General features: G+C 39.6%; 1 protein-coding gene across 3 annotated transcripts in view; it reads left to right on the top strand.

The window, feature by feature from the left end:
- The window catches only part of RALGPS1 (Ral GEF with PH domain and SH3 binding motif 1), a 624,901-nt gene that overhangs the window by 500,141 nt on the left and 105,726 nt on the right, over positions 1 to 19,034 (top strand). Inside the window, exon 13 of one of the 3 annotated variants that reach the window (XM_069082705.1) lies at positions 12,918 to 14,010. The exons of the other annotated variants lie outside the window; for them this stretch is intronic. Within the exon in view, the coding sequence (XP_068938806.1) occupies positions 12,918 to 12,952 (35 nt within the window). The 3' untranslated portion in view covers positions 12,953 to 14,010. Of the gene's footprint in view, positions 1 to 12,917; positions 14,011 to 19,034 lie in introns of those variants that run through there. 3 annotated transcript variants of the gene reach the window in all.

Here is a 19,034-nt window from a genome sequence, read left to right as displayed (position 1 = left end):
TAAAACCAAAAATGAAATAGTCCCTGTCCTCAAGGAACTTGCCTTCTCTCAGTGGAGACAAAATGTACACATATGCAAAACAAATACAAGGTGGATTCAGGGGGAGGCAGTAGCTTGGGGCAAGCATTTAAGCTGAACTTTGAAGGAGACTAGAGATTCTAAGAAGTAAGAAGGTGACAAAGAATACCAAAAAGGCTACCTCTAGGTAAAAGTAAGTCTCTTCTGAAAATACTGGGTTTGGGGACCGCAGAGCAACTTTTCCCAAATAAGCATGTCTGCAAAGCATGGGAGTCCAGCAAGAGAAACAGGGCTGTGGAATTCTGAGCCAACACATTGGAACCTATAACAAGAAACCACTTAGGGAGAGAAATTGGACTCACAGGCTAGGCCATAAGTCAGAATAGGAAGGAGTATTGAGTACAGGAATTCCCCTGCCAGAGGCAATACCCGCTAATACGTCAATGGTCAAATGGACCTGTGATTTCACTGATGGCAGTATTCTCTTCAATGATGCAGACTGCAACCTATTCATGATACCATTCTATACAACTCCCACAGCTTCCCATAAGTTTGGCACTGGGGCTCCATCCAACTCCATCCTTGAGTTCTAATACCATGGTGAGGTTACCAGTGGAGATCATGATGATGGAGATCAGTTAAATCTCACTCTTATTATGTGATGGGCTTATTATTTAGTTCAGATATTTTTCTCTGATGACATCCTTTGCTCCACTTCTCCATAATTCCTTGTATTGTACTATGGTACAGCTCTCTTCTACCAACTATGTTCTTCTTTATTCCCTTTTGGATGGGTCTCAATTTTAGTTCTCCAGACACTAGGTTTCCACAACTGGCAGGCACACAGCAGCACCAGAAGCATACTTTCATTTAAAAAGTATTGGACTTCATTTCAGGAACAAGGTTGGGGGGGGGGGTGGTCATCAAAAGAACATTTCAGTGTCTCAAGGACAGTCCAACCTGTGTTCCTTTGCTTGATCACTTCTATTCATTGGAATGCCCAAGATAAATATTTGGGAAGAGTGCATCCTTAAAATGATCACAGCGCATGCTTCAAAAATATGTTTCAGGGGATGAAGGGATAATAGATTCTGTGAAGAACTTAAAGCACTCGATTTAAAAACAACATATATTTCTTTTTAAAATTTGTTTATTTACTTTTAGTTTACAACATTGAGTTCCACAATCCCTTTCAAATTTTCTCCCACTTCCTCTCCTCCTCCCCCCCCCACCCCATGGTGGCATGCAATCAGATATAGGATCTACAAATACCTTCACATTAAGCATTAGTCAGGAACAACATATATTTCAATACCTAATGACTTCAGGGTAAAATTGAGACTCGGTGAGGGCAGCAAAAAATGTATTGGGAAATATGGTTTGGGAGTAAGGAACAAGAGAAGTTAGACATTTGTGGATGCCAGTGAAGCTTCAGGCTATTTTTTTTTATCATGACTGCTTTCTTCAAGAAAAGAATCAGGAGTCCCTGGGTATCGCAAACACCAAATAACACAAACAATGAAGTAGATTATATTTAAGCAGAAAGGAAATGATTCATTACTCGTGTATTATGTCAGAATGTAATCTCCTTGAGATGGGACGGTTTTCATTTTTTTCTTTGTTTCTTCAGTGCATAGAACAGAGCCTGGAACATAAAATTTAGTGTTGTTCAGTCATTTTTCAGTCATGTCCAATTCTTTGTGACCCCATTTGAGGTTTTCTTGGCAGAGATACTGGAGGAGTTTGCCATTTCTTATTCCAGGGAACATAGAAAGCACTTAATAAATGCTTCTTGATTAGAACACGGGGTTCATTCCTGAACCTGTTGTGTGATCACCAGCTCACTAAGGCAAAGATTAAATAGGATACAAAATTAAAATGAAAAAAAAGATATGATGTAGAGCTAACCATGATCTGAACTATTTAAACAAGTTGTTTATTTTTTTTTAAAAAAAGGGAAATGGATTGAGGAAAGGATACCTAAACTGATTTTAACATTCCATACGGAAGTTTAACTAAGTCAGTTGCCAGAACAAGGAAACCAAAAGAGCCTAAAAACTACTTTATATAGCAAACACTGGATCTTTTTGCCAAAGAGAAAGATATGTCATCCAAGGGCAACACTGGTTTATAATATAATTCACTTGTAAAATCTTAAAGTGAAGGACAACAGAAGATTATGAGGAGTTTCACCTTATAAAACATTAAGAATCAATGGTAGGAAAAAACAGTTTAAAGAAAGCTTGGCAAAAGACATAGCTAAGTCATAATGAGGACATTTAAGGATGAAACTGGAAGGAAAACAGACAAAAAATGGAAACGATCTGTAAGGATTTTTATAACAGATTCTTAACGCTATTGAGGAGAGTAGAGCCACCATATTTGGACTCTCATACCCCAGTCCTAGATGTGTTTTTTTGAGTAAGTGGAAATGATATTGAAGAACATTGAAGGTTGGGAAAGGTTTCTGGAATAAGCCAAGTATATATCAAAATAATTCAAGGATGGAAGTAAAAGGATTTGAGGTTTTGTTGGGGGGGGGGAGTTGTATTATTTTTAGGATTAAGGGTTGAAATTTGAAACTTTCTGAAGCAAGAGAAGAAACCAAAGATGGAGAAAAGACTTAAACTTTATTATTATGAGGGGAAAGTGCGACTGAAAGAACATTAGTAACTACCAACCCATATACTTACTTTCTCATCTAAATAAAATGTTTATGGAAATAATTTACACATGCACAGAGGGCATCCTTGATTTTGAAGGAAACAGGCATACTTTTGCAAATAGTATTCTATAATAAATCACACCTTTAGCATCAAGCAATTGACTTAAAGATGTAGAGAATACAAGATCCTATTCCTTTGGGATCCTCCATGGCCCCAGAGGATCCATCCTGGATGATTCCCAAATCATCATTTCCTTTCTAGATGGGATCTGATATTATCATCATGCAAACCAGCCAGTAGAAAGTTAGGAGTGCACTATGCATCATGAATGGGATCTTAGCCTTCTAGTGAGGAAAAAATAAGATTCTGAGTAAGGTCAACATTTTGTGGAGAAGAGGATACTTACTAATTCTGTGACCTCGGTCAAGTTACTTAACCTTTCTGGGCTTCATTCTCCTCATCTGTAAAACAAGCAAGTTGGTCTAGATGACATCTCAGGTTCCTTATACCTCAAGATTGATGGCCCCCAGATATTTCCAGCTCTAAATCCACAGGTTTTCACATGTGACTCTATAGCTAGAAGACCATCAAGGAACTATAGCCATGATATAGAGGAGCAAAAAGTCTGAAATTTTCCCTCCCTTGCTGCCATAAGTTATTTGGACAGTGCAGGTATGATGGGAAAAGTTATCTCACTATCAACCCCAAGTTGGTTTTTCTTCTGGGGAGAGTCTATCTCTAGAATGAAAGTGGGTCTCATCAGAATGTCAGGAGACTGCCAAATTTATTTCTATTCCAAGGAGAGTCTAAAACTGAGGGGCTGTGAAACTCAGTGATTAAATAGGGGCCTAGGGAAATATGGGGATCATCAGGAAGAGAAAAGAATTGTTTATGGGCTACTATGAGTCTTCTATGTGACTTCTGTATTTTCTGTGAAGTAAAATTGTTTATGGTTCACTGAGTCCTTTATATCTTTTCTAAGTTTTCTGTGGGGTGAAATAAAGACTATTATATACCTATTATATGAATATGTGTATTTACATATATATATGTGTGTGTGTGTGTGTGTGTGTGTGTGTGTGTGTATAAACAGCTAACATTTACCACTTACCATGTGTCAGGCACTAGGCTAAGTCCTTTACAATTATTATCTCATTTGATCCTTATAACAATCCTGCAGGGTAGGTGCTATTATGATCATCATTTTACAGATTAAGAAACTGAGGCAAACAGATTAAATAACTTGCCTAGAGTCACACAACTAGAAAATGTCAGAGGTGGAATTTGAACTTGGGTTCTTCTGACTCCAAGCCTGCACCTCTGTCCACTGCACTACCTTGCTTCCCCTGAACTACATTGAACTATATTCAAACTCAGAACCTAAACTCCAGATGAGCTAAGGCTAGTAAGGAAAGCAAAGGACAACAATAACAAAAAAGTTGTGATTTTTTAAGTTAATTGAAATCTAAGAATTGTGGCACATACCTATAATTCCACCTGTCAAATGCCAGCTACCTGAGGCTGGCAAATAACTTAAGCTCAGGAGTTCTAAACTACACTGGGCTATGCAGATTGGGTGTCAACTTGAAGTTCGTCATCAATATGGTGAACCCTGAGGAGCTCAGGAAACTACCAGGTTACTTAACCTGACCAGAATGGAAAAGGAGTAGGATTCATCTCTTTTGTGGATCAGTAGTGGGATCAGGCCTGTGACTAGCCCATATGCTTCACCTACATGAGACCGGTAGGCCAAGATATAGAAATAGATGTAGATATATAGATGTAGATACAGATATGTGTGTATACTCATTATACATATACACATATGTGTGTGTGTGTATGGAGAGAGAAAGGGAGACAGAGAGAGAGGGAGGAAGGGAGGAAGATCAAAGAAGGGATAGGATCTCACAGGGTGGGTGGGATGATGGAATTGACAAGAGAGAGTACAGAGCTGCTTATTTATGATTTTGCTTCTCTTTTCCCTGACAAAGGAGAATGACATTTGAGCCTGAAATAAAAGAACCTGGAATGGGAGTTGACTAACAGAGTTGATAACAAGAGATATTAAGAGATCACCTAGTTTTCCTTGATAAATTCAAGTCCCCTGACCTAGATGAATTAGTAAGAGAACTTGTAGATACGGTTTCTGACCCACTCACTGCCTGTCTTATATGAAAGATCATTGAGAGTGGGGCATGGTGTTATTGGACTAGAGAAGAGCACATGTCCCACTTTTCAAAACAAGGAAGAGAAAACTATAGGGCTATAGGTCAGTGATCTCAACTTTTATTCCTGGGAACATTCCAGAGAGATCATCAAAGAAATGGTTAGTTATCATCCAGAAAAGTGGTGATACAGGGGAGATACCATGATGTCAATGGAAGTAAATCCTATCAGATTAAACTTGTTACCTTCCCCTCCCCCCCCCCCAGGATTACTAAATTAGTGGATCTGGTGAACTAATTACAAATATCATTCACATAGATTTTAGAAAAAGCTTACTTTTTAAAAATCTCATATTATTCTTATGGAAAAATGGAGAGATGTGGCCTCCAACAGTAATACAATTAGATCGATTCATAATTGGATGAATGGCTGTATTCAAAGAGTAGTTGTTAATGGTTCAATTTCCACTTGTCAGGAAGTTTCCAGTGGAGTGCCCCAGGGATATAAGCTTTGAGTTTATCAGATCTGCAGATGGCACAAAGCTTGGGCTCAGGGAGGGGCATAGTTAACACAATGGATGACAGACGGATAAAAAAAGATCTTGACGTGGCATTGCATTACATTGAATCTAATAAAATAAAATGTATTAAGGACAGCTTGGGTTCAAAAAGTCTGCTATGGAAGTAAAAGATGGGGGAAGCATACTTAGTAGTTTATATGAATAAGGTCTTGGGGGTTTAGGAGCTTTTAAACTCCATGAGTTCACAGTGTGATGTAGCACCCCAAAAAAGCCAATTGATCTTGGTCTGCATTAAGGGAGGAATAAAGAGGTGAAATACTTCATGTTGTACTCTGCTCTGGGCAGGCAATTTCTGAAGTATTGTATTCAGTTCTGGGTGCCACAGTTTAGGAAGGACATTGATAAGCTAGAGATTCTAGAGGAAGAAAGCAGGGTAATAAAGGGGCATGAGTTCTTATATGAAGATTAGTAGAAGGAGCTAGGCACATTTAACCCAGGGAAGAGAAGACTTAAAAGGGACATGATAGCTGTGCTCAAGTTTTGAAGGATTGTCATGTGGAAAAGGATTTTAGGCTTGGTTTTGTTTTTTTTTTTTACATCACAGGGAAGAACCAAGGTCAGTAGTAGAAATTTGCCCATGAAAAGGCAAATTTAGGCTTCCTAACAATTATATCTATCCCGAAATGGAATGAACTGCCTTGGGAAGTAATAAATTCTCACTTGTTAAAGGTCTTTAATTAGAGGATGGATGTCCACTTGTAAAGTTTGTTATCATGGGGATTCCTTTTGGCTATAGATTGAATCATGTTGCCCATTGGTCCCTTCTAACTGTAAAAATTCTGTGATTTCCCAGAGAGAACTTTAGATAAGGATAAAACAAGTCAAAGATATAGAGGTCACTCCCCAAATTGGACTCCTTCCATGCACAACCAAAGCTTTGGGTCGTGGACTTCATCTTATAGAATACAGGAGAACAGATTTCGATCTGGAAGGAACTTTGAGGATCATCTTCATCCAACTTCTTCCTTTTGAAGATGAGAAAACTGAGGACCAGAAAGGTGAAGGTCCAAGGTCACATGGCTAGTAAATGTTGGGATTCACCCCCCAGGTTTTCTGACTTGAAATATAGTTCTCCATCCTGCTTTTTATGCATCAAGAAATTATATGATTCTTCTCTTCCTTTGTATAAGAAGAATGTTTTAGAGTTCATTATATAGCAATCCCCAAATTTCTGGGAACCTGTTTTTATATACATATTGAATATTAGTCTGAGCCCTTAAGGGGAGGAAATGCATTTGTAAACCATTCCAAAGATGTCTCAGAAATGACTTGGTCAGTGTCACCCAAGTAAAATGCTTTCAGTTCTTTTTTTCAACCATCCTGTCATATGAAGTAAGAGCAATCTTGTTCCTAATGGTTCATATTATTGCTTCTTGGCCAAATTTTATTCCAGAGCAAGGGAACAGCATGGGGGTAGAAAGACCATGTGGAAAGTTAGAAGTTCTGAATTAATGTTTAATTCTTCAAGTCTGTGCTATGACCTCAAGGAAGTCATTTAATACCTTCTCCCCTCAAGTAACCTGGATTCCTCTAATTCTGGTTCCCTCAGCTCTGATAGACTATTGTTTGCCTTATTTTGCTGAGACCAAACCTCCATACCACTTCCTGGTCTACTCATATCTTGTCTCCCAGAGGGTCCCCCCATTTCTAGATTCCCTTCAAATGTTGTGTTTTCTCCATTAGAATGCAAGCTTCTTGAGAGCAGGGACTGCCTTGTTTGTTTGCATTTGTATGCCTAGCACTTAGCCCAGTACCAGACACATAGTGCTTGATAAATGCATTATCTAGCTAAGGCATTTTACCTCAAATTCTTCTTCTAAATGAGAAAGTTGAATATGGTCTCTAACGTTCCTTCCAGCTCTAACATTCTTTGTTCTCTCATTTTAAATCCTACTCACTGGTAGCACTCCAACTCCTAGCAGGAAGCTAATAATCATAGACCAATTATGCTTAAAAATGAGAAGAGCAGTGGTTCAAATCAGCCCAGGAAGCCTGAAGTTTCAGTCAGTAGGAAATGGATTATATTTTTCCTCAAGGAAAGTGTTCATCTAGAATGAATGCTTCATATGAGGGAGAGTAAAATCATGTCACCCTGAGTGGGGTGAAAATGTGACTGTTAGTTGATTCTGTAGCTACTAAGTCCCTTGCATCTGTTCCCTTCTATCTATTCAACCAATCCCAGTTCATCACTTGTCTCCTAGACAACTGTAGTAACTTCCTAAGCTATTCCTAAATTACCTCCACTCCTTCCCTTCTTTGGTCCATCAGATTATGACCAAGTTGATGTGTCTAAATTAAAGGTACTATCGTCATTCCCCTACTTGAGAAGCTTCAATGGTTCCCTATTGGCTCTAAGATAAAATACAAATTTCCCATCTTGGTATTTAAAGTCATCCAAGTCTGACTCTCACCTAACTTTCCCAAAATGATTTCAGATTATTTTCCCACTCGTGCTCTACATTTTAGACACATTAGCCTATTGCTGTTTTCCATATAGGACACTCTATCTCCCATATCTATGAATTTGCATAAGCTGTTTTTCTTTGTGCCTGAAATAGTATCCTCCTCTCTGCTGCTTCTGAAATCTCTAGTTCCTGCCAAATATTAGCTCAAGTTCCACCTTCTACATGAGTCCTTTTCTGATCACCCTCAGTTCCTGGTACTCTCCTTAACTCACAAAATTACTTTGTATTTACTTTGTGTATATATCTCTATGTTCTTCCCCCTAGTAAAATGTAAGCTACTGGACAACAGAGCTACTTCATTTTTGTCTTTATATCTTCATTGCCTGCCTAGCACAGAACAGGCCTGTAGTAATGCTTGTGGAATTAAATAAAATTCCAAACATGGGGAGCAACACCTGTCCCTCCTTTCCTTCCTTCCTTCCTTCCTTCCTTCCTTCCTTCCTTCCTTCCTTCCTTCCTTCCTTCCTTCCTTCCTTCCTTTTTTTTTTCCTCCCAGGCTAGAAGTCCTATGGTCTCACAGGTCTGATCCCATTACTGATTGCTGCAGAAGCTTTGACCCACTTTGTATTTGATTTGGTCTCATTCACTCTTCCTTATGCATTCTGATGGCTGCTGACCGTATAGGTTCCAGATTTGGTGTACATATCTGATTAATATTAGCTCTTCTAACTCTATGATCCAACAGCCTCAGCCTCCCCAGCAGCAGGGGATTACACAAGTGTGTCACCACATCCAGTTGTTGTTGAATTGTTTTACAGCTGTGTTCAACTCTCTCTGACCTCATTTGGGGTTTTCTTGGCAAAGATCCTGGAATGGTTTGCCATTTCCTTCTCCAGATCATTTTGAGAAGAGGAAACTGAGGCAAACCAGGTTAAGTGACTTACCCAGGGTCACACAGCTAATAAATATCTGATACCAAATTTGAACTCAAGAGGATGAATCTTCCTGACTCTAGGCCCAGCACCCTATCTACTGTGCCACCTAGCTGCCTCCGCATACAGCCCTTCTCAAATTTATTTTTTTTTTTAAAGAAATTGGGGTTAAGTAACTTGCTCAAGGTTACATAGCCAGGTGTTTCTGGGTGTGTTTCTAAGTATCTGAGCCCGGATTCGATCCCAGGTCATCCCGACTCTGGGGCCAGTGCTCTTACTCACTGCGCTACCTGGCCGCCCCTCTTCTCAAATTTCTTAAAGGACTTTATCTTGATTCCTCCTTTGTCCTTCCTTCAATTATTGGTATAACTACTTGATTCATATTATGCCTAAGTCTTCTTGAGGGCAAGGCCTATTATTTTTCATCTTTGTATCCTCAAGCCCAAACATGGGGACCAGTTGCTTAATTAAACTGAAATTCATTGGTATAGCTGTGTGATCTTCAAAACCTTAACCCTGGAACTAACTTCAAAGCCCCCAGAGTAAGACCCATCATTCCTAGCTCTATGCCCAGGGTGAGGTCATTACAAATCCTAGTAAGCAGCACTTTTAAGAACTGGTTTTCAAAATCCTCTGGCCTTTGCCTTTTTAAAAAACTCTTGTTAATTTCTTGTCCCATTCTATGACCACATAAATTGGAAAATGTGAATTATGTTGAAGACTACAAAAGATATTCCTTGTCTCTTCTCGTTATATTCTCTAGACATACAATAATTATGTCAATTGAAAATCCTGGAAATTTCTTGGATAAAACAGCTTCTTGTCTGCATCATGTCCTGTTGCCATGGAACAGGAAACACAGGCTCTATGGCCAACAACACTGATCTGGGCAAGGGCAGAACCAAAGTCAGAATACATGATAGTAGTAAGGAGCCCAGAGACAGACAAGGAGCCCAGAGACAGGGACAAGGAACCCAGGGACAGAGACAAGGAGCTCAGAGACAGGGCTGGAAGGAAGTCAGGTTTCAAAGAGAAAAGGAAAAGTAAGGAGTTGGTGCCAAAATAGAATCCAGGTTGGAAGGATAGGCAGAGTAATGCAGGCAGAATGCCATTGGAGACCCCAGAGAGAAGGTAAGCAGTAAAGGGACCCAGAATCTGTCAAGAGTGTGAGAGACTCGAAAAAAGGGGGGAAGAAGACACAGGTACAAATAGGACAACATGGGGCTGTCCTCTAAAGGTGATTCAGTGCATACCTTATTGTCATACAAGTTAGTGTTGGGCTCACCTCATCTCAAGACACCTCCTCAGAATTTCTGGTCTTACTCAGGTGGAATACCAGGGATGTATTGCCTTTACAAATATAGGTGAGTGTAAGTCCTGACAGATCCCCAGGTATGGGTTTTTTTTCCTTACTGAACCTCTAGAGATGACCTCATTTTTTCTGGGAGTTGAGCATGACTTTTATCATCAATTAACCAACAAATATTTATTAAGCACCTATTATGTGCCTGTCACTGTTCTAGGCACTGGGGGGGGGGGTGCAAAGACAAGTATGAGACAGGCACTGTCCTCAAGGACACATTCTATCATAAGAGAAAGCATGTATATAAATAATTATATACAAGGTAAAATAGGGAGTGAGGAAAGTAACTGGCAGGTGCTAGGGAGACAGGAGAGGCTTCATGTAGAAGCAGTACTTGATCAGAATTTGGAAGGAAACAAGGAATTCTAAGGGGGGAAAGGGAGGAGGAAGGGCATTCCAGGGATTGGGGATGCCAGGACAAAGGCTTGGAGACAGGAGATGGAATGTTGTACATGAGAAACAGCAAGAAAGGCCAATTTGATTACATAGTAGCAAGAAAGAAATGTATAACACATTTTCAAAGGTTAGTTGAGGCCAGGCTGTAAAGGGGTTTAAAAGTCAAACATAGGGGCGGCCAGGTGGCTCAGCGAGTAAGAGCACCGGCTCTAATGTCGGGATGACCTGGGGATCAAATCCAGGCTCAGATACTTAGCACCACAACCCAGAAGTAACTGGCCATGTAACCTTGAGCAAGTTACCTAACCCCAATTGCTTTAAAAAAAAAATAAAAGTCAAACATAGCTGATCCTATATCTATGAACTTTCTGTTTATTAAGAATAGAGAGGAGGAGGCAACTAGGTGGCATAGCAAATAGGGCACCAGCCTTGGAGTTGGGAGGACCTGAGTTCAAATTCAGCCTCAGACACTTGACACACTTACTAGCTATGGGACCTTGGGCAAATGCCTTGCATTCCCCCTCCCCCCCCCCAAAAAAAAGAATAAAGAGGATTGGAGGTCTGGCAAGTACTCTAAAGTGCAGAGGACAATAGAAAATGACATAGATGTGTCACAAAACTGGAAATTCAAGGTGGGAAACCGTGGAACTCACAACCTGGGTTATCAGGAAGCAAAGCCTGTGGGAATGGAGCTATATCCCTGGACTGTTCAAGCGACTAAACCTGAACCAGAAAAGAGGGTAGCACAGGGCTGGCTCATTAGTAAGACTCTAGTTCAGCTAGAGTTTGATGAGGGAGGGAAGTGAGAAGTGAAAGCAGCTCTGACCTTGTGTTACATTAGGAGTCATGGGACTTGAGTTCAAAACAAGGCTGTGTCATTTCATACCCATGTAACCCTGGGCACTTAACCTCTCTGGGCCTCATTTTCTTCATCTGTAAAATGAAAGGGTTAGATTTGATAACCTCTAAGGCTCCTTCCAATTCTGAATGTATAATCTTATAATGCTAAGTCTCACCTTCATACCTGTTAGTAGAGAAGATAATGTGACTAAGTCTAAGGGAGCAGGCCAAATAAATGTTGTCACACATGCTTATTTAGTTCAAATTAATAAACACTAAGTGCCTGCTCTGTGTTAGACATTTGACTAGGCACTGAGACTATAAAGACAAAAATGAAACCATCCCTGACCTCAGAGAGCTTATATTCTCCCCAGAAGGGGAAAGACAAACAACACATTCATTTAAGTGCATGTGGGTGCAATTGTTATTGGTCTCTTTCAAATTCATTTCAACATATTGCTGAATTCATGTAATTTTTTGTCATCCTATATTTTCTCAATAGATACTGTTGATATGACTATTATGCCATAGCAACCATTACAAGTCCCTGAACCTGTCCCTTAGCTATTAGTGCCTTCCCTTACAAAACACAAAAAATCAACAAAAAAAGTTTTATTTTATATGTACTTTGTACGTACTTACTGTCTCCCCCAGTAAAATATAAGGTCCCTAAGGCCAGGGACTGTTTCATTTGTCACAGTGCTTGACACATAGTAGATATTTAATAAATGTTTGTTGATTTATTGATTGAAATACTATCATGAGAATCCCTGAAGAATTTTTTTTTTGTTAAAAAGGGATCCTCTTATCTCAGAATTTGGTGCCTCTACTGTAATCTAACCCTTTAATTTTACAAAAGAGTAAACGGAGGCCAAGATTAGAGCTCAGGGCGGCTAGGTGGCACAGTGAAAAGAGCACGGGCCCTGGAGTCAGGAGGACCTGAGTTCAAATCTGGCCTCAGATACTTAACACAAAAACTAGCCATGTGACCTTGGGCAAGTCACTTAACCCCAATTGCCCTCCAAAAAAAAGGCAAAAAAAAAAAAGATTAGAGCTAAAATACTCAGACCCCCCCCCCAAGCAATCCTCTTTCCCCTATGCCATACCTCTTGCTAATGCCCTTATATGATTCTCCCAGAACAGTAAATAGTGAATAGAAGTAGTAACAATGAGTATTATAGCTCATAAACTGTAATATGGGTGTGACATTGTTTGAATCAGAGATGGATTAGTAAACTCAAGTCACATGTTCAGTTTCTTACTTGTCATTCTCAAACAAGCCAGGGCCACAGCTGGTGGGCACCACTTGGCTAGCAAGCCTGTTGAAGCATCAGCAGCTAAAGCCAAAGCCAGAGACAAAAACAAACACTGAAGTTATGTTTCCTCACTAACCCTTCCTTCCCAAGGATGCACACAAGCCTCTTCTCATCCAGTTCCTCTTCATCACTTCCCTCCATCCCTCTACCTGCAGATCAGAGCATAACTCTAAGAGAAGCAAGCATTCTAAGGTCCATATTGACTAGAGGATGAACGTGTTTCTTTTTTCCTTAGGGGAAAAGATCCTGGCAACCTGTACAGAATACTAGCTCTTCCTCAGCCAATCCTGTTGAAGCAAAAGGAAAAGGAATCCCCAGGCCTACCTGGGGATCTGTGATTTCTCCAAAGAAGTATCCTTAGTCCTATATTTCTTCTTGCCCATACCTGCCCACTTACTCTAACTCTCCAGCCATTTTTAATCCTTTGTCCACCATAACACTACACATCCTTAATGTGTATACACCTATGGTGTCTGGGCCATTGAGAGTAACATTGGCTCTTAGTTTTAAGTAAATACTCTCTATTATGTTAAGGAAAAAGAGTTCTTAATTGTTAAGGTGTTTATTTTAATCCTAAGTGGATGTTAAATTTATGACCTAGTGGAAGTAGAGTCAGACTGGGAGTCAAGATCAACCAATCAATATGCATCTATTACATTCCTACTATGTACCAGGCATCATGCTAGATAGTAGCAATATAAGTACAAAGAATGAAGCAATCCTTACTCTCAAAAAACATACATTCTAATGAGGGAAACATACTTGGGTTCAAGTACACTAACTCTGTATACCTGAGTGAGCCAATTATATCCTCCCTAAGTCTCAGTTTCTTCATCTGTAAAATGAGGATAATAATACTTGTACCTCTTACCTCACAGAGTCGTTGTGAAGAAAATATTTTGTGAATATGACCCTAATTCAGTTCAACAAATATTTGTTGAAAAAGTCCTTAGTCTAAGTGCAAGGCACCATGCTATAGCTTTGGTCACATAAAGATGAAAAATGATCCTGACCTCAGGTTACAATCTGTTCAAATTAATTGTTATAAAATGTGTTGGGATCTATTATGTGACCATATGATTTTGTATTATTTTCCTGTTGATATGATGAATTATATTAATCATTTTCTTTCTATTAAATCCTTGTTTTCTCTGGATAAACCAATATTGCAAATAATCCCTTTGATCCATGGCTGCCATATATTTGCTATAATTTTATTGAAGAGTTTTGGATCTATGTTCAAAAGTGAAATTAGTCCATAATTTTCTTTTTTATTATGACATTGTCAGATTTTTTAAATCTTTTCTATATTTGCTTCATAAAGAGAATTTGGCAGAATATCGTCTTGTTTTCATTTAGAAACAATCAAATGTACAGATCTCTCAATTTACCAAAGCAATTAGCAGCACTAAAAACGGTTCATTAGTCAAGAATTCATAATTCAAGACTAATAACTTATGCATTTTCTTCCAACTAGAGTAAAGTGACAAAAGTACTATTTCTCACTTTTAATGAAAAAAAAAATCAGTTAAAATGCCCGGATTATTCAAAAGATCTATGATTTTATCAGTGTGAGTTCTGTCTGGTGAAACAGATTATAATTCTGCTATGTTGCATGAATTACCATGACCTAAAAAGTCATTACCTTGTGATAAACTTATTCATAGGGTCATAGATTTTGATCTGGAAGCAACCTTAAAGGCCCCCTAGTCTGATCTCTTCATTTTCCAGTTGTTGAAGCTGAGGATCAATAGCAGAGTCAGGATTGGAACTCAGGTCCTCTGATTCCAAATCCATTGTTTTGTTTTGTTTTTTTTCTACTATCCCATGCTGCTTTCCCCTGCATGCTGTCCTCAGATAATAGATGCATAATTAATGGCTAGGCCTGTACTGAAAAATTGTTCTAGCTTGATGTGTCCTTCCAGAGTTTATGTTGTGGTGGCATGACCTGTAAGGATGGATACAGAGATAATACCATTCCACAGTGGTAGAGCCTTTGTAATAAGATTTTAGGTGAGAGAACTACCACATATCTTTTAAATTCAATCATCTAGCTAACTCTCCATCTTTAGTGAAGCTTAACTCATAGCCTCAAGCAATATGGTGCAATGGAAGGAATACTGGATCTGGGGTTAGAGGAGAGGATGAACTTCTCCCCAAAACTTCCATTTAAGAAGGGCCCCAGGACAGCCATGGCTTCAGTCCCTACTCGGCTGACCTCCTCTGGTCTCTAGATCATCATGCCCCAGGAACTTTATCATCCTGCAAGATCACTTCAGCCCTAGAACTCACACCTCAGCAGTATTGCTTGTCCCTATGGCCCCTCCCTCTGATGGAACAGCTCCTCCTAGAGAGAGCCTCTATTAAGGAGGGGATCCATGTCAGCCAACTCTTCACCACCCACTCAGCTGCACACCTCTGGATTTTTTCATCATGCTGGTACCTCCCCCCACCCTTTTCAGTTTCCTTTTGGTACGCTGCCTACTTTCCTAGACCCCCACACATCCTCCTCTGGGTGGGGGTGAGGGGAGGTTAGAATTGAGATCTTCTGCTTGTTGCCATGGATTCAGTCAATAAACACTAAGCATCTAATATGTGTCAGGCACTGTGCTAAGTGCTGGAGATACAAAGAGAGGCAAAAGATAGTCCCTGCCTTCAAGGAGCTCACAATCTAATGGGGGAGACAACACGAAAGGCATGCTGTATGCAGGACAACATAGGAAGTAATTAATAGAGGGCAGGCACTAGAATTAAGTGGGGTTGGGGAAGGCTTCCAGTAAAAGAAGAGATTTCAGTTAGGACTTAAAGAGAGGGAGGTCAGTAGGTGAAGCAAAGTGGGCAGAGCATTCCAGGAATGAGTGCACAGCCAAAGAAAATGCCCAGTGCTAAAAGATGGAATATCTTGTTCATGGAACAGCCAGATGCCAGTGTCAGTGGACTGAAGAGGATGTGTTGGGCAGTCATGTGTAAGAAGACTGGAAAGGTAGGAGGGAGATAGGATATGAAGGGCTTTGAATGCCAAACAGAGCATGTGGTCATTGATCCTAGAGGCAATAGGGAGCCTCTGGAGTTTATAGAGTAGGTGGGTGACGTTATCGGACCTGATTGGAGGATGGATTAGAGTGGCTTGAGGTTTGAAGCAGGCTGATTCACCAGCAGGTTATTGCAATAATCCAGATGTGAGGTAATGAAGGCCTGTGCCAGAGTTGGCAGTATCAGAGGAGAAAGGGGAATATATTCAAGAGATGTTGAAAGGTGAAATCATAAGGAGTTGGCAACAACTTGGATAGGGGGAATGAGAGATGGTGAAACCCAGGGTGACTCCTAGGTAATGAGGAGAGAGCAGAGGCAGGATGTCCAGGTAGAAAGTAGCAGCAGGAAGTTAAATCGCTGAGGGGATCCAAGAGCACAGGCCAATATCCTAATCCCCCCATCTCAGGTATGCTGCTGCCCTGCCAGATAGTGGGAGGTGGTAGAGGAGGAGGTGTTGAGTGCGTTTAGGATTAAGGATGAGCCTTCCCTGCTGTTAATGTATCTGACCGTTACCTTGTCAGACTTCCTCGTTTCTTGGCTGATGGAGACAGTTTTACCCTTTACACATAATTCTTATCTAGTGGAATTTTGAGAGTAGATGAGGCCTGGAGAAAATGTCTGGTCCTCCATCTCATTGGTCATGTCTGCCTTTCACCTTTAAATATGTGATGATCCAGCTTACTGTATCCTTTTTAGAGATGATATTATCTTTGATCAGCCTCATATAGCACTGTGTTTTCATCCATAATGTCTGTATCTTGTATATGTTGACCTACTTTGGAGCACACTGTCAAATTCTTCATAGAATTTCCCTATTTTTTTCATCTTTGTAGCAGATTTTGGCATATAAGCTACTGTATCTCCATAGTGATATATATATATATATATATATATATATATATATATATATATATATAAATATATATATATATTTTTTAACTTACGCATACCACAAGTATTGCAAGGGAAGAAAGCCAAGTGTCACAAAAATCACAGGACTTGACTGTTGGAAGAGATCTTGGCAACTATTTAGTCCATCCCAGGTGCAAAAGGAGTTTCTATTATAAAACGCCTTACAAATGGTCACCCAAACCTCCAAGGAGGGGAATCTCATCTCCTCTCAAGGCAGCTCATTCCACTTTTATACAGCTCTAATTGCAGGAAGTATTTCCTGACATCAAGCTTATAGTTGCCCCTTTGAAACCTCTACCCATTATATCTGATTGGTTGGGGCCAAATGGGATAAGTATAATCCCTTCTCTGACAGTTATTTAAATACTTGAAGACAACTATCATGTTCTCCCTAAGTCTTCTCTTATCCAGGGTAAACATGCCCAATTGCTACAAATGGTCTTGTCATGGACTCAACACCTTTTGACATCCTGGCTGCCCTTCTTTGGACACATTTCTAGCTTATCAATTTTCTTTCTTAAACTATGGTATCAAGATATCATCACAATACCCTACATGAGGACTGATGAGAATAGCAAACAGCAGGATTCTTACTTCTCTACCCCTTGATTAGTGGCTGCTTAATGCAGCCCAAGATAGCTTTAGCATTTTGGACTACCCTATCATACTGTTGATTCATATTGAGCTTGCAGTCCACTAAGACCCCAGATTTTTTTTTTTTTCAGAATAACTGCTATCTAGTCAAGTTTGCCCCATCTTATACTGGTAAAGCTGACTTCTTGGTACCCAAGTGTAAGACCTTATATTTATCGTTATTGAATTTCATCTTTTCATTTTCAGCCCATTGCTCTAGCTTAGGGGTTCTTAACCTTTTTTCATCATGAATGCCTTGGGCAGGATCCTGAAGCCTATGGATCCCTTTTCAGTGTTTTTAATGTGTAAAATTATAGACATAGTATTACAGATAAAAACAATTATTTTGAAATACAGTTATCAAAATGTTTAAAAAAAAACAAATAATAGCCAGTAATCTTTGCTATCCTGTCAAATATCTTTTTGTGAGACAGCTAGGTGTTGCAGTAGATAGAGCACCAGGCCTGCAGTCAGGAAGACCTGAGTTCAAGTTTAGCCTCAGACACTTCTAACTGTGTGACCCTGGGCAAGTCATTTAACCTTGTTTGTCTCAGTTTCCTCATCTGTAAATTGAGCTGGAGAAGGAAATGGCAAAACATTCTAGTATCTTTGCCAAGAAAACCCCAAATGGGATCACGAATAGTTGGACATGACTGAAAAGCAACTGTACAACAGCAACTTTTTGGATCCTTACTCCAGTTTATCTGTCCCTCCTAGCTTTGTGTCATTTGCAAATTTGATGACTGCCTCATATATTTCCTTATGCACGTCATATATAAAAACATTAGACAGTACAACACCAAGCACAGATCCCTGGAATCCACTGGAGGCTTCTTGACTTTGAGCAAGTTTTTGAGTCTGGCCATCCAGTTTTTCCTGAATCTATTTAAATATATCATTGTCTAGTTTACATCTCTCCATCTCCTCCATAAGAACAGTGTTAACTACTTTATCAAAAGTATTCCCTGAATTTAGTTCCTTTACTGTCTCTGAACACATGATAAAATCAAGTCCTGAATCTTTCCAAGAACCCAGAAGCCATCCTTCTTTGAATGTTTTGATGTGTTTCATTTCCTCCAGTAATATATGAACTTCTTGGTCATAAAATAGAGATCTCACATAAATAATGCCAATGATTAAAGTTTATAGATTATCTAAAAACCATAATTCTTAGTGCCTTCTGCCCACTTTTTTTGCCACTCTGCAGTCAGAAGGCAGGGGATAGGGGAGCGAGAACATCCAACTGTGTTGCATTTTGTATTTTTCTTTGTTCTATGATTTGCCAAGGCCAAAGAATTAATCACCTACTAGCCAACCAATGTACTTATGAAAAGTCTCCCTACATTCAACTAAACTGATTCTCAGACAACAGATGCAGTATGTCACTAGAACCATGTTCAAAGCTTTCCCAAACATCTAGAATTTGCTAAAGATTCGGCTGTACATGGCTTTTAAGAACTCAAAGTCATCTCTATGCTATGATGAGACATAAAAGTAAGACTTTTGTGGAACTTCAAATATATTTGTTTGGACGTGTACACAATATTTATCTGTGTTTGTGTCAACCCATGAGAGAAAGGATTGAATCTTACCTAAACTTTGTGTCTGTCCCAGGACCAAGTGCAGAGATCTGTTGTCATCCAAAGATACCTGCATTACATACATCCTTGTTAGTGTGAGACTAGCCTGACTGTATCAGCTCCTTGCCTGTCTTTGCCATGATTCTATTTTCCTGCCCGTCTTCTCTCTGGTTACTTTGGACAAGTAACCAGCC

The sequence above is a fragment of the Petaurus breviceps genome, unplaced genomic scaffold, assembly GCF_028583685.1.
Source record: "Petaurus breviceps papuanus isolate PSGF00001 unplaced genomic scaffold, PetGlider_PUasm1.0 171, whole genome shotgun sequence".
Lineage (NCBI taxonomy): Eukaryota > Metazoa > Chordata > Mammalia > Diprotodontia > Petauridae > Petaurus > Petaurus breviceps.
The sequence above is the reverse complement of the archived record's forward strand: the minus strand, read 5'-3'. Positions and strand labels throughout refer to the sequence as shown.